This window comes from Falco rusticolus, chromosome 13 (assembly GCF_015220075.1).
Source record: "Falco rusticolus isolate bFalRus1 chromosome 13, bFalRus1.pri, whole genome shotgun sequence".
Taxonomy (NCBI): Eukaryota; Metazoa; Chordata; class Aves; order Falconiformes; family Falconidae; genus Falco; species Falco rusticolus.
Genome location: NC_051199.1, coordinates 14,949,684 through 14,965,903, shown reverse-complemented (window position 1 = coordinate 14,965,903; position 16,220 = coordinate 14,949,684). Strand labels below are relative to the sequence as shown.

General features: G+C 52.6%; 1 protein-coding gene across 1 annotated transcript; it reads right to left on the bottom strand.

The window, feature by feature from the left end:
* Positions 1-11,000: 11,000 nt before the first annotated feature.
* LOC119157068 (zinc finger protein ZIC 1) lies at positions 11,001-15,889 on the bottom strand. Its single transcript, XM_037407605.1, has 3 exons — positions 14,239-15,889; positions 12,870-13,033; positions 11,001-12,345 (listed from the first exon to the last, which is right to left on the bottom strand). Exons 1-3 carry the CDS (start codon positions 15,212-15,214, stop codon positions 12,148-12,150), a joined length of 1,338 nt encoding a protein of 445 aa, XP_037263502.1. The 5' UTR covers positions 15,215-15,889; the 3' UTR covers positions 11,001-12,147.
* Positions 15,890-16,220: the final 331 nt, after the last annotated feature.

Sequence of the window (16,220 nt, the reverse complement as noted above, 5' to 3'; positions counted from 1 at the left end):
TCAGCCCTCATGTGTTTCATCAGTTTTATGTAGTTACACTTCCCAGTAGCTTTTGTCCATTGCTCCTTATAGGAACATTTGACAACTTGCTATACGATTAAAAATGTTTGTGGAAGAATGAACCACATTGTATATTGATCAAACATACACACTAAGAAGCTCCTACAAATATCACAGCAGAAAACTCACCCAGCATTTAAAAGCTATTTTATATTTTAAAAAATATCCCAAGCATTTTAAACAAACTAGCCAGACAGATCTAAATGCTCGTAGCCAGACAATTCTAAATGCTCTTATTAGGGATATTCACCTCAGTGACATTCCTGCTGCAAGAAGGAATGGTAAATAAAAATAAATAACTAAATCTAAATGGATCAAAAAAATATGACTGACACTAACAATGCATTAAGCAAATAACTTGCTTCACTCACCTGCGTGAAAGATAATGATTTTGATTTAAACATAGACACTTGCATTAGGTACATAACTGCCTGTGTTATAACCTCACTTCCCAAACCAAACATGCCAGTAATCAAAAGTTCAACAGCTTTCAAGAAACCATAAAGTTAAGACAAGGAAAACTCAAACCTGAATAATTAAACATGTATTTTTATAAATAGGAAAAAATATCTTGAGTGCTGTGACACTGGCATTGCATTTACAAATTATTGATTTGTCAGTCATATGATATTTACAATGTTTCTTGATTTGTATTGCAGAGCTGGTGGAAATACATTTCTATTCCATACTCACATTATCTAGCAGATTAATATTTTTGGGGTATTTCCTAGATGATAGCAGTTTCAGATGTCAAGCAAAAACTATGGTTGCTTTGTTAGGATTTTTTTTTTAAATGTACAGTTCTTTAAAAACTAAAATTCCACTGTAACCACTCTCCACTATAACACTTTGTGATGACTTGGGTGTAAATTTTCACCACTCAAGAAAGCCAAAGAAAGGTGAAATTTTAAGTGCAAAATAATACCCATTTGCAGGAGGGGGGTAGTTCTTCTTTCAGAAATATTCCACCTAGTCCAAGTTTATTTCTAACACGCGAGCTTGCTTGGCCTGCAGCCTGCAAAGGTATCCTGTCAAGGTGGCTGTCCGTTTTTTTGCTATGTATTGTTAGTTAAACCTACTTGAGATAAAATGGAGGAAAGAGATATACAGTAACATATGCATAGGGTTTTTATCAACTTCTGAGGTGACCATTTTACATTCTGGCTGTAAAATGTGCACAGAAAATGGGCCTGAAAAAGAACTCCAAACCTTCCAGCATTTGGTTTATGTTTTTTGACTAGAAGTGAAGTGTCTGGGACATCATTCATTCCCTCCTGGAAGGTGCAGATTTGAGGACGTGTTCAACCCTGCTCCAAGTTTAGAAAGTTTCAGAATAAAAGGGAACTATTCCCAAAGTCCCTGCCCTCTAGAACTGCCTTTTAGGTAATGAAGTTTCTGAAGGCGTTGCTCAACACAGGCAGACTTAAGGAGGAAAGGGGGGGTGGGGGGTGAAGGGGGGGGGCGGTTAATGACAGAAAAGCATATGCTTTTGCATTTCTTCTGAGTTTACTCAGAATTATATCCATCTGGGTGAAACAGCTAGCTCCCCAGCAAATTAATGGTCTGATGATTCAGGGAAATGTAGACCTAAGCTCTCAGTTGTAAAATGCGTGTAAATGGAGAAAGAAGTGCATGGAGGTAAATCTAGTTCGGTAGGATAGACTTTTTCCTAGATTAGGTATTAATTTGGAAACAATACCCTCCTAATAAAATGCCAACATTACAACAGTTTTATTAAAACACATCTTCTAATAAAGGATCAGTTTCTCTCGGACTCAGCTGCAGAGCGCTGAGGAACCTGAGCAGAGACATCATTTATTAGCAGAGGCGACTGATTAGAGAGGGGGAAATTGCTGTCGGCTGGGAGCGCGGTCCTGCTTCAGCTGGAAGTTTTGCCCAAGGAGCTCGGGATCGGCCCCTCGACGTGCTCCTTCCCCCGCCGCAGGGAGGGGGTGGCTCTCGCCCCCGCGGGGACGTTAGCCTGGGCTCGGGGGACACTGCCCTGCCCCTGCACCAGCAGCCCCCTGGCAAGCCTGCGTGCGCAGAGCAGCAGGACCCCGCAGATGCTCAACAAATGATCGGTTAAAACACGAAACGCGGTTTCCTTCTCTTTTTTTTCCCTTCCTTTCTTTTTCTTTTTTGTTTTGTTTTTTTTTTTTGTTTGTTTGTTTGCGTGTTTGTTTGTTTGACAGCAACTTCTGGGGATTAAGCCCTCTCCAGAGTTTGCCCGTGCCTTGTCATCTGAGTAACGTCCTGCACAACTTAACGAGATAAACTCTGACAAGCTAATAAGGCAGGGCGGGGGCCGTGCTGCCCGCGCCCTGGCACCGCGTCCCGGCCGCTGGCCCCGCGCCCCGGCCGCCGCCCGCTGAGCCCGGCCCCGCCGCGGAGAGGAGCGGGCCCCGCTGCCCGGTGGGGAGGCCGCGTAGCGCCCCGGCCCCGTCTCCCGGCCGGCCCCGGGGGCAGCGGCAGCGCCCGCGGCGGCAGCGCGGAGCTGGAGCCGCCGGGCCCGGGCCCGCCACCGGTGCGCGGCCGCGGAGCGAAAAGCCGCGAGAGGGGAATCATTAGCCTGCGGTTGCGGGGCTCGCTGCTCAGCGGCGCGCAGGGGCTGCTTTCGGCAAGGGGGACGTGCCCTGAACTTGGCAGCGCTCCGCGCCCCTCCGCCGGGACCATCCGCCGCCGCCACCCTGGGGGCTCCCGGGCCGCGGGGCAGCCCCTGCCCCGGCTCCCTTCGGTGGGAGCCGGGCGCTGAGTGTCGCTTTACCCGGAGAGCTAGAGAGTCTAATTTATCCAGTCCTCATTTGCGAACGGTCTCCTGCTAAATTATGTCAGCCAAAGGTCAGCCGGACTCAGCGGTTCTCTTCATTTTCTTAATTTTTAAAACAAACAAAAAAAAAAAAAAAAGAAGGAGGGGGAGGGTGATGGGGGAGGGCGGGGGAGAGAAACCAGCAAGTTATTCAAATTCAACCTCATCTGAATAATCGTGAATTTGATCCAGTCAGAGCTGCAGACTGTACATCAAAAATAAATGTCCAGGAGGCATTTAATGTAGTTGAATATTTTTTTTAAATATAGAGGGTTTAAAAATGCAACGTCTCTCCAACCCCTCCCACCAAATATGGAGTGAGTTTTCAGGTAGTGCTCGAACCTTGCGGAGTGCTACTAGTGTGTCTGCAACACTTCGGTTGAATGCATGAACCCCCCAGTCATAATTGTAGGGTCACAAAGCACATATGGCAGCTGCATTCTTTGTATAGTTTGTTATGGTCTGGTGTGTAATGTAAATATCAAGATCAGACCCAAAACACAGGCTCGTTCTCCCCATAACGAAAAAAAAAAAAAAAAGTTGTTTTGCAAACTTAAAAAGAATGACATTAGTGCCATGCTACTGTCTGAGCCACCAATGATTATTTGGTCTGTTTGCTCCCATTCAGAGTTAATACACTACAATAGTTTTACTCTGTGCTGCTTGACGTGAAACCACTGGGGTTGGGCAGTTCTGTTCCAAACAAATACAACTTCTACACCCATCCCTGGGACAGCTAGCCGAGAGCTGAGCGAGTTTTGCAATGGAGAAAAGCATCACTTACCACGGCGGGGATCTAGATCTCGGCAAATGCTGCCAGTAGGTCTGAGAAGTGAAAAAACTGGAAGGGAAGCGCAAAAGGCAGAAAGTTGGAAAGGGGGATTTGTGTGTGTGTGTGTGTGTGTGTGCGTGTGTGTGTGTGTAAAAGCCAGAGGGAAATGCGAGCACAGCGCTCCCTGCTCTCCCTGGTCGCCACCAAAACAAAGATCCAGGAGTTAAGGGAGCAAAGCTGTGCCAGATCTGCACACAGAGCTCCTCAGGGCCAAACCTCAGCTCCTCACTCACTCCAGCTAGCGACAAGGGTTAATGCTCCGGAGGGACAGGCTAGCCGGCCCCTGACACCATTGGCTAGGAAAGAAATCAGGTTTAAGGTAAATTTACAGGCGCTTTGCAAGTTACAAAGGAGTAATTTTAAATTGAATATAACAATAATAATAACAATAACAAGAATAGGAAGAATAGTGGAGCCCACCCTGGTCCCGCTGGCTAAAACGCGAGGGCGCGCCCCCCAGCCCTGCCCCCGCAGCAGCCGCTCCGCCGTGCGGCCCCCGCAGGACCCCGCGCCCCGTGGCCCCAGCCCCGCGCGGGGACCCGGGCAACTCTGCGAGTGGCACAGGGGCGAGCCCGGGGGAGCGAAAGGGCTGGCGGGGGAGGAAGCGACGCGGCCATGAACGCTAAACGCGAAGGTTCAGCCTCCCTCTTGGAGGGGATCAACAGTTTTCTTGGGAGTTGAACGATGCGAGCGGGTCGCCGTGCGAAGGCGCGGGCACGGGGCGCAGGTGTGTGCCCGCTGCCGCTGCCCCCTGCACGCCCGCCGCGCCCCGCAAACACTGGGGAGCTTCCCCTCGACTAAGGGGGGTAACGGGAGAAAGAAAAAAAGCCTGGTTGAAAGCGGAGTGGGGGGAGGGGAATATGCGTTCGTACACATTCGTGTAAAGGTTGGAGTAAATGATGCCCACAATGCGAGCCCAAAACAAGCTTCCACTTGGGGAACTGGGGTCAGAATCTGCCCTTTCTGAAATGAACAGGCGACATGATGGACATCGGCTTTATTGTCGCCTCTTGTAGTTGGCTGGGGCGCGCAGGGAGCCTCAGCCAGGCGGGGAGGGGGGCACAGGCACTCAAGGTGTCGGTCGGGGAGGCTTTCACAGCCCGGCCCCCGCGCACACACCGATGGGCGCGCTTATCCGTAGCGCCGGGCACGGAGAGAGGCGGCGATGGAGAGGGGTGGGCTGTGGCGGGTTGGGGAGAAGGAGAGAGGCTGCGGAGAGGAAATTGCGGCCGGGCGATTTCCAGGCAGCCTCGCTCCACCCGGGAGGGCCCTTCTGCGAACTTCTGCTGGGCCGGGCTGCGCCGAGCAAGGCACCCAGGTGTGCCCGGGAGCCCCAGGCGGGCCCCGAGGGCTCCTGCCTCCGTCCTGCCCGCTGCCCGCCGGGCTCTGGAGGGAAAGAAAAACCCACCTCATTAGCAAGATTGAGAAGCACATTTCTGATAACACGGGATGTAATTTTGCCACCGTACAAAAGGCTTTAAAATCACTTTGTGCCGCCGAACAATGAGTGCTGGGAATTATTAGTTTGTTTAAAAAAAACCCTGCAGCCTACAAACGGAATAAATGCCAAGATCCTGCGTTTGTTCCTCGGATCTATCATGCGATGCCGATAAATCAGCAATAAAATATGATGGGCCACACAGTATAATGAGATTTTACTAAGAGGAGCGAGGCAGAAAGGAATCTATTACGAGAACCTTTCTCCCTTCCCCCGAGACCATACTTTTCTGGCGACTGCGCCCGTTGCGTTTTGCCACATAAGCCCTCGAAAAGCTGCTCGGCCGGCGGGCACCGGAGCCGGGAACTGCTGCGCGGAGGGGGCTGGTGATGTGCTAAAGTTAAATTGAGGAGGTGGCGGTGCCCAACATGCCGGGCAGGGCAGGACAGGGCAGGGGGAAAGTGCCCTGCCGGGCGCAGCGATGCGCGCAGGGGGCGGCGCGGCGGCAGCAGCCCCGGGCGGGCCGGGCCGGGGTGCGGCGGGCGCGGGGCGGGCGGGCAGCACGTGCGGCGGCAGCGTTCCCCTGCGCGGGCGCGGAGGCGGGCGCGGGTACCTTCAGCGGGCGGCGGGGAGGCGGTGAGAGTCATAAATATTCAACAGCACGTGGAGCCGGGCCGCGGGCGCGCATGCGCCTCCGGGGCTGCCGCCGGGGCGCGCGGCGGGCGCGCACGCTCACGCACACACTCACACACACTCACACATACGCACACATACACACACACATACATACACACACCCCCACCGCCTCCGCGCACCGCCGCGACTTCTAGGAACCGTCCCCAGCCGGGCCGCCCCGCACCTACCCGCCGCCCCCGGCCTCCCCCCGAAAGAGGCGATATCAAACACAAAACACATGTCCCGGGTGGGGGGCGGGGGGCGGCTTGCTGGTGCGGGGCTTTTTTTCCCCTTTTATTTTGCCTTCAGCCCTTGGCCGTGCCCTTCACAGGATTTGGGGAGCGGGAGAGATCCGAAAGGATGGCAGAGCCCTGACCCGCGCAGACAGGCAACTTCCAGAGTCACGCTAAGCCCAGCCTTGCCCACGCCTGGCGGGCGGGCACGGGTGGCCGTGGGCTGGGGCGCTGCCCGTGTGCCCTGCCCCACTGCAGGCACCCCCAGGCAGCCCACCCCGCCCGCGGGTCCGTGGTGTAAACACATGCACAATCACCGATGCACACACGGAGCATTTTTTTAATAGCAGTTTCATACAGAGGTAGTATGATCGTATATATCTAAAAGGTAATTAATTTGATTTATTATACTTGAAAAATCCTGTCTGCAGTAGGGGCGTCATCTGGAAACTTCATGCTATTTTATACTATCGTTCTAAAGCCGAAATAAATGTTACGAATTGATGACAGCTTCCAGCTGCATGATAAAAATAGCCCCTCCGCTTCACAAGATCGTGTTTCTCGTTATCGAAGATGAACCGAATCTGACCCATAGAGTTCAGCAGCGAAAAAAAATTAATTTGATACCAAATAAAAACCTTGGCCATTTTGAATAAACAATGCACCCTAAAACGCAGCCTCTTCGCGAGGAAACGGAACCACCTTGGTACCTTCAGCAAGTTGAAGAAATCTGTCCCGCGCCTGGTCCGAAACAGGAGCCCCGGTTACCGGCCTGGCCGGGTGAATTTGGAAAATACACCCGGGTTGTTATAGGCGCCATCCATTGTGCACAGGCGCTTGCACGAAATAATAGAGGTTACGTGAGCCTTCAAAAATACACCTCCATGCAAACACACGAATATGTGCCTTTCTAGAAACACTGCTCTTTCTATACGTGCAGACATAGATAAAGAGGTGTGTACGTATATTTATATACACGTATGTGTTTGTAATGAAACCAGTAACGCAAACGGTGACTCCGGTGAGTGTGTGTACATCTGTGGCGGTGACGGTGCGTCCTGCGGATTATACCCACAAAACAGAGGGTGTCTTTCCCCGCCACCGGGTCCCCCACACCCCCGCGGTGGCGGCCCGCGGCCAGGCGCGGAGGGCGGGTGGGACGGAGCTGCTCCTCGGGCCGGGCTGCGCCGGGCCCCGGCCGGGCCTCCCAGCGCTCCCCGGCCTCTCCCCGGCAGCATACCCCGCCTCGGGAGGGAACCGCCACATTTAGGGGAAAACCCTCTGATTTCCCGCAGGAACGCCGCGGGGACCGATCCTTGCTTTCGAGGTGCAGAGCGCGCACGTGTGCGCGGGGCGGCGGGCGCTTCCACCGCGGGCACACGGGTGCTCCGCGAGCGCGGACGGGGTGCACACACGTGCACCCACACACAGGTACATTTAATAACGGGGACACACGGGGTGTCTAGCCACCGATGCAGCCTCCGTCGCGGGGACACCGCTGACAAATCCCTTCCCCGCCGTGCTCCAGCGGGAGAGCGCGCACCGGCCCTTTCAGCAGCGGGTCACTCGCAATACCCTGCCCTGCGCCGGCAGCCTTTCCCGGGGGGGCTCCTTCCCCGGCCCGCCCGCTGCAGGTGGGCTGTGCGGCGGGGCTCCGGCTCCGTGCCGGGGCTCCCGCCGACCCGGGCGCTCTGCGGGGCTCCCTGCGCGCCCGCCGGCACTGGCCCGCCGCCGGGCTCGCCTCTCGCTCCGTTCAGAAGTTGCTCCGAAAGGAACAAGCGCTCTGGACGTGGGAAAACTCACAAAGTCGGAGCCGTTTACCAGCGGGGCCAGAAAAGCAGTAAATAAAAGCCCCTATGTTGCGTGCATCGGTGCAGGGACTGCTGCTTCCTTACGGCTAAAACAAGGGCGGTGAGCAGTCGAGGCCAGCGCGGAGCGTGTGTCCCCATTTCAAACCGTGTCTGCTTTAAAGAAGCTAACTTTGTCTTCATAGGACGCGCCTTTTAAAAAATTCAAGCGATCATTCACAAGCCATTAAAGTGACCTGAAAGGCGAGTCCTTCGAGGGGGGAATGGAAGCGCCCGATTATTGTTTTGCATTTAACTTTCTGCGCGCAAACAGCACAAGCACTGCCAGGGGCCGCTGCGTGCGCCCCGCGGGCACCTCACCCGAGAAGGGACAGCACGGGCAGCCCCACGCACCCTCCCGCCAGCCTCCTGCACCCTCCCGCGGGGCTGCCGTGTTGCTGCGGGGCTCGCCAAAGCTCCCCCTGGGCGGCGGGAGGCTCCGCGGGCGCTGGAGCCTGCGGCTGGCAGACGGCGGGCCCCAGCGCTGGGGATGCCACGAAAGAGGCACCGCGGAGCCTGCCGTGGGCTCGACGCGACCCCGCGCAGGAAGCCCCCGCCTTCTTCGAAACCTAATAACCCACGCAGGAAAAATACCCCGACAGCATCTCAAGAGCCAGGCGTGAAAAAGAAAATCATGGCCCCCGTCGAGGCTGGAGAGCCGGGGTTCGCGTTTCTGCCCGCAAGCCTTCGCGAGTGAAGCCGCAAAGGGCGCCTTGCGAGGGGGAAAGTTGGATTTAGGGACTGAAACAGCGCGGAAACAGCCGAGAGACGCCTCACAACTCTCTGCCTCCAAAAATACCCCTCCTTCTGCCTGCAAAAAACACCCGTCGCTCTGCCGGGGGTTTCAAAGCACTGCTCCCCTATCCAGAGCCAAGCGAACAGCACAAGCATGGTGTGGACTTGAATTCACCATTAGTAACTCCAGCCCCAGTGATCGTCGCTAATTCAGAACATATACGGGATGGCGATCAACCAGGATTGCACCGTTCGCCCCCGCCCAGCTTAAAAACCAACAGCAGCAGCAGCACCACCACCACTAAAATCCTTCTTTCTGCTGTAGGACGCTCAAACAAACCTCAGACCAAAAGTTTAAAAGAATACTCATTAAGCAAGTGCTCCAATACACACAAGTAACAGATCTGTGTTAAGCGACCACTAGGGACTTTACACAAGTTCAAAGAAACTTGCAATACGCGTCTTCAAAATCTATCACCCCCACCACGTTTCTCTGGATTTATTTTACAGTGGGATGGCTCAGACTATCTCTACGGGGTTTTTGTTTTGGGGTGTTTTTTTCAGCCACGCTGACGCTGTTTGTTTTACAACCGCTGCCCGGTCAAGTCGGCAGCATAGTTAACCTGAAAGATCCGCAGAGAGTAACATTTTCGGCGCACGAAACATTTTTTCCCCCGGCTCTATCGCCCGGTGGGTTATATTTCCTCAAGTACCAACACTTTCTGCCTGGGTCCCACCGGGCTCCAACTTTTTCTATCTCGCCAAACCCTGCAAGGTGGCGCTCTTTTCTTTGGAAACTGATATTAGCCTTATAATAATAACATTTTGTAGAAAGTAAAGTTAAAGCGAAGCCTTCCCACGGGTGCTGCAGGGAGCAGGCGGCGGTGCCGAGCTGGCAGGAGAGGGGTTTCATCTGAGCAAGGCAAACTTTTCTTTTTTTTTTTTTTTTTTTGGGGGGGGGGGGGAATGGGGGGTGGTTTGGGGTCGTGAAAAACCTCCGAGGGAGATCCCCAAACGTTACGGACAAAGAAAAAATAGTTGCGGGTTTTTGCTGTGAGACAGGCGGGCTGTGCTCTGGGTGGGTTACAGCCGGAGCTGCGGAGCGCCCGCATGGATATGAGCAGAGAGCGGCTTCTCCGGCACCCCCTCCCCCCCCCGAGCGGTTAATATGGCTATTGACTCGCTGTACACATAATATTTCTTTAAAGAAGCTGTTAAAGTGTCATCTTGGTCTACTGGAAGGTCAGTTTGTGCAATTCACTCTATGACATATCACAAGCCCTAGCAGCTTTAGCCAACCTCATGATTTGTGTTGTCTGTTGATATGTTGTCTGCTTAATGGGGCGATCATGCAAGCTACAACCAGGAACAAAGCCCAACAGTTCCAACAACCGTAGCTAAGTTAGTGGAAGCAGTACAGCTTGCAAATCTATCAAACTAAACTGCAAGGAAGACAATCTGATTTAGAGAAAAGGCGTTCTGCTACAGTCATTAAGCACAAGTAATTTAGATTTTTTATATTGTCTTCTCATTTACAAATTTACTGTATCAACGCCAGCCAATGGAACGAATTTCTTAAGTAAATGAGAAATAAATAAAAGAGATAGAAAGATAATCAAATTACATAAAATAATTCTTATCCCCTAGATTTATTTTTTAGAAAGCTATTAACACTGGCAAAATTATAGTAATAATAATAACATAACATAAGAAGTAATTGATTTAAATTAACATCACGTTTTAAGGAATATCAACAAAAAAAAAGGAAGAAAAAAAAAGAAAAAGAAAAAACCCAAAAACAAACCAAAAAAACACACCCAACAACAACAACGGCCTTCGTGAAACAGTGCTGTACTTCTTGGAGTAAAAGGCCCAAGGAAAGTCATGAATCCACGGTCTGAGAATTAGTTATGGTCATAAATGCCTTAAATTAAAATAGCAACCAAAATCTCCTCTGTTTTAAATCTTCTAATATATGTTATCCGAATTAATTTAATTTAGGGACCCAGTCTATGCAGATTCATGGGCAGTGTTGGAGTGCAGCACTTCTCGTGAAACAATTCCCCACATTAATATTTATGTAGCATATGCAATCTATTTCTGTTATTTTTATGGTTGTTATTCTATGTCTGCAAAGGTCATTTAAATTATACTGCGGCCGAAAATTTGTTTCATAAATTTTGATATAAATACTAATTACACACTATAGTAATGCCAGCAGGGATCCTTTCATTTATCACATTTATATCACCTTCGCTGCTTTAGTGATGACATAATGGAAAGCAGTGAAAAACTGGGACAGTTTTATTCTAATATCCTAAAGCTAGTTGGAGTTGCAGCAGGTTGACTTAGTGAATAAGAATTCCTACCACAATTCGTGGGATTTAAGAATCTTTAATAAGGTACGAAATGTTACCAAACAGTTCTGTAAACTAAATTTTACATACCAATTCTTCTAGCCATAAATATTGAATATCTTGTAACATGTATAACCGGACCTTTACATGCGGATAAATATGGAAATTAGGATTTATATACATTATGTTCTTGTATTTGCCAAAAGCAACGGACAGATATAGTTTATATCTTTTTTTTTTTTTAATATCACTTTACATAAACAAATGTAACAGTTTGACACGCAGATCCAGGCTTTCACTATACGAATTTCTTGACAGGACGTGTAACAACATTTTACTGCACTACTTAGACTGGACTTTGGGACAAAATGTTGCACTTTATACAAAAAAGCACATTAATACCAATAATATTCTGTTAGATCGACGTTTAGACTGTAATAATACAAAGTAATTCACATTTTGGTACACATTTACTAGAACATTCTTGCCATTCAGTACAAATAGTTGAATTTCTACCGCTTCCCTCTGCCCCCCCCACCTCCGCCCCCCCCCCGCCGTCGCTCCCGCCCGCCCGCCCCTCCCCCCACATATATGCAAAGACCACAAATCCACATATCCCCTTATTCAACTTGCGATATAACTATTTACAAAATCAAACAGTACATTTTTTTGTTGTTTTGTTTTTGAAGCTAATAATTCTGTATTTACAAGAGGGGATGGGGGGGAAGGCCGCTGCCCGAGCAGACATGCAGTTGGAGATCTCTAATCAGTGGTTTCCAGTAAAGCCCTATACAGTTGGCATTTGCCCTGGTAACCTTGTCTTCTTATGCATTCTACTAACCCCTTCGCCTACCAAGCCTTGGAACAGAGCAGAGCAGAACAGTCAAAAAAAAAAAAGGAAAAAGAAAAAAAAAAAGAAAGAAAAAGAAAAAAGATAAATAAAAGAGAGGAAAAAAAGAAAGAAAGGAAAAAAATTAAAATGAAGTCTTCATTTTACTCAGTCCTGGGTCTACTGGCAGCATATTTTTTTTGTTTGCTCATTTAAATTCTGACTTCAACGTGTTCATTATTTTTGGAGTCTTTAAATAGGGTATTTGTTTGCTCGCTTGGGGTATTTTTGTTTTGTTTCGTTTTGTGTGTTTTTTGTTGTTTTGTTTTAGCGTTTTAGACGTACCATTCGTTAAAATTTGATGTAAGCGTGCTGTGGCTGGACGTGTGGTGGACTGCGGAGGAGGAAGGGGATAAGGAGCTGGCGGTCTGGTTTTCTGTGGATGGAGACACGATGGTTGGAGGGGTGGAGGACTCGTAGCCTGAGCTGGCGGCAGGAGAAGGCTGGGACCCCTGCGAGGATGATTCATGGACCTGCAAGAGAAAACCCGGGCAGAAATAGAGCGCGGCGGAGGACGGAGGCCCTGGCGGCGGGCGCCTGCGGCTGGGGACGCGCCAGACAACGGGACCCAGCTCCGAGCCGCGGGCTCGGGCATCCCCGCGGGGCTCCCCGCCGGCCCCGGCCGCTCCCCCTGCCCCGGCCCGGCCCGGCGGGGAAGGCCGGGCAGCGCCCACCGGCTGCCTCTTCGCACTGTCCCCCCTCCCCTCCCCGGGTAAAACGCACCGACAAAAGGCCCTGCCCGAGGGGCCGTGGCCGAGCGCGGCCGGGCGGGGGGCGGCGCGGCCCGCCGGGCCCGGGGCGGACTCCGGGGCCGGGGCCGGGCCGCAGCAGCGCGGAGCCGCGCAGCCGGCCGGCCCCGGGCCGCGCTCCGCCCGCAGGCACCACCGCGCCGCCGCCCCCCGGCCCGGGCGCTGCCGCCCACCGTCCCCGCAGCCCTTTCCCCCGGCCAGGCCCGAGGCGACGTCCGAGCCCCGCACAGCGGGCGCCCTCCATTTACCTTCATGTGCTTTCTGAGGGAGCTGGGGTGCGTGTAGGACTTGTCACACATTTTGCAGAGATAGGGCTTGTCGGAAGTGTGCACATGCATGTGCTTTTTGCGGTCGCTGCTGTTTGCAAAGCGCCTGTCACAGCCCTCGAACTCACACTTAAATGGTTTTTCACCTATTGCAGAGGGAAGGGGGGGGGGAAACGGATCTGATTAAGCAGGGCCGGCCGGATCGCTCATTGTCCCCATCGCACCGCCGGACGGGAGCCCAGGGCTCCATTTCAAACACTTGCAACTTTCTAACTTCAACGAGGCTCAAATCCCAAAGCCTTGCTCCTCTTCTCTGTTCTTTCCACACCTCCGACCCCAACTCAGTGCCCATTTCGGACGAGGGGGGAGCTAAATAACTTTTTTTTTTTTCTTTTCCCCCTTTGGAAGGGCTAGTTTCATTTGCAACCCCAGCCCTGGGCACCTCTCCCTCCTCGCAACGCTCCGAGCGAGAGAGCAGGCGTGGTGGTATTTACACACGATCCTCAGTGTCTAGTTTCCGTTTTTATAGCTCATTCTCGTGATATTTTACGCTCCCACCCACCCTGCCCCCTCCCCCGTATTTTCTTGCAATATTGAAAATTATCCGGCCGGGGAATACAATGCCAGGGCAGCCCCACAAACCCTCTTGCAAAAGCGCTCGGGAAAGCGGCGCTGCCTTTCGGCGCCCGGGGGTAGGAGCGGGGGGGAGAGCTCGCCCAGCCAGGGGCGGCTGCCTTCCCACCTCCCGCGATGGGGAAAAGTTCTCAGGGATCCCGGCGCCTGCCCTCCGCACAACAATAACACACTAACGCGCCGGGCTCGGTTTATTTAAAATCGCTCCTCAGAATTAAATATTTACCAAGCCCTGAATTGCAGAGGGGAGACGGATGAGCTGCCAGCAATATTTAGCACAATTTCTCATCGTGCCACAGTCAAAACTGCCGAACAACAATTAATTAAAACCTATAAATTTAAACAGGACAGGTTGCTGCGATCCTCTCCCCCCACCACCACCCCCGGCCCCCCGCCCTAACAAGCCCGGCAGCAAACCCTGCCTTTCTCCCCCTCTGCCTCGGCAGGGATAATTTTCTTTTTGTTGCTGCTGCTGGCGTGGCTGTGACCGAGCTCGTTTTGCCGCGGAGCTCCGAGACGGCCTCTCCCGGAAAAATCAGTGGCCCTGGACCATACACACACACACCCCCGCGCCGCCCGCCCCCCCCCCCCCCCGGCCAGCCCGACCCTCAGCCAAGCAGCGCCCCGGCCCCCCCGGCCCGTCCCTGCGCCCCGCTCCGGCCCCGGCGCTCGGCGCTTCCACTCGCAGAGAGAAAAGCTACAGAGAAGGTTACCGTACCTGTATGAGTTCTTTTGTGTATTTTGAGATTCTCTGATCTGGCAAACACTTTGCCACAGCCTGGGAAAGGGCAGGGGAAAGGTTTTTCACCTGTGTGGACTCTGATGTGATTTACAAGTTTATATTTGGCCTTGAAAGGTTTCCCTTCTCTTGGACACTCTTCCCAGAAACATATGTGATTGGACTGCTCGGGTCCTCCAACGTGCTCCACCGTGACATGAGTCACCAGCTCGTGCATCGTGCTGAAAGTTTTGTTGCAGGACTTTTTGGGGTTTGACAATTGCTCGGGCTCAATCCACTTACAGATGAGTTCCTGTTTAATGGGCTGCCGCATGTAACGAAAGAAGGCCCCTGCCCCGTGGTGTGCTGCCATGTTCATGTTCATGTGGCCGTAGCCGTGTAGCTGGGTCGAGGCGTAGTGCTCGGAGCGGGGGCTGGTGACCTGGCCGTACTGGTCGGGTCTGCCGTACATGTCTCCGGAGAAGCCCAGGCGCATCTGCCCGTTCACCACGTTTGGCGAAGCGTGGCTGGTGGCTTGTTCGTGTAGCCCCGGGAAAAGTATATGTCCCGCGGCATCGGTGTGTCCGTGGGGTCCGGCGAAGCTGCCGGCGGCTGAGGCGAAGAGGCTGTGCTGGGCGCTGGCGGCCGCCGCCTCCCCGAAGCCGCGGTTGCGGAACAGAAAGTCCCGGGTGGAGTTGAAGGCGGCGCTGGAGTAGGAGCTGACATGGGTCGGGTGGTGGTGGTGCCCCAGGGCCGCCGCCGCGTAGCCGGGCGCCTGCGAGGTGAAGGCGGTCTGGCCGGCCGAGGCTAGCTCGTGGGTGCTGGGGTTGATTTTGAAGGCGCCCATGCCGTCGGCGAAGGGGTTGATCCCCAGCCCCACTTCTCTGTCCGTGACATCGGCCGTGGAGTGGTGGCGAGAGGATCCGAAGGTAGTGACTCCTATGGCGGGATACTGCGGTCCAGCATCCAGAAGCATCTTCCCAGCGTCGATGCAGCAACCAAAAAAAAAGCACGCGCGCACACACACAACGCGGAGAGAAGCAGCAGCAGCAGCGGCGGCGGCGGCGAAAACACCCTCTTTGGAAAGTCAGCGACGATCACCACGAAAGCAACCACATCAAAAACACCCCCTTCGGCATCAGCGCAGGGGGAAGAAAAAAAAAAAGGGGGAAGACGAAAAAAAAAAAGAGGCTGGTGCTGAAGGGGGGAAGAGATCTTCGCAGTTGCAAATAATAATAAAAATGTGCCCCAAAAATATTCACTGTCTCTCTGCTTTGACTTTTCAGGGAGGTTTAAGTGGGGAAGGGGGGGGGGTTGGGTGGGCTCAAAAATAAACTGCCTGCAAATAACAATAACGGAGAGAGATCAACACGGGCAGCAAAAAAAAAAACCAAAACAAAAAAGAAACTTCCTTCAGTGATTTTTTTGGCTATAGGAATGTTGCAAAGTGGCCGAGAGATTGTTTCTCTGTCCTCTTCGAGCTTCCCCACACTCTCCCCGATTTTTTTTGGGGGGGGGGCTTTTTTTTTTTTCGCTTTGCAAAAAAAGGCGCAAATCATGCACAATATTGTCTTTTGCGGTTTATCTTCCTGGGGAGAAACTTTCACCTCCTCAGCCGGGCGGTGAACGCGAGACTGATAGCGGCAATCATTCCTGCAGATAAATGAATTGAAAAGACGACACCGTCCCCCCCCTTGATGAATGGGAGCCGGGGGCGGAGCGACGTGCGGGCGGACGTGGGCGCTCATTGGCCGCCGGCGGCTCCCCCTTCCCCGCGTAACTCCCCCCGGCCCCGCCAACGAAGGGCGCGCACGGCCGCCTCCCGCCGCTGATTGGCCCCTCCGCCTCATCAATCGCAGGTATTGTGAGCGCCCTGACATCCCTTCTGACAAACAGGGCTGCAGGAGTAGCAACTTTTTTTTTTTTTTTTTTAATATATAAAGCCTTTTTTTTTTTTTTTCACGAAAATATTTCCAGCGCAT

Coding starts and splice junctions, on each gene's coding strand:
- LOC119157068 (XM_037407605.1), bottom strand. CDS start 15,214: ATGCTTCTGGATGCTGGACCGCAGTATCCCGCCATAGGAGTCACTACC. Junction 13,034..14,238: donor ACACAAAAGAACTCATACAG/GTACGGTAACCT, acceptor CCTCTGCAATAG/GTGAAAAACCATTTAAGTGT. Junction 12,346..12,869: donor CCCTCAGAAAGCACATGAAG/GTAAATGGAGGG, acceptor TTTCTCTTGCAG/GTCCATGAATCATCCTCGCA.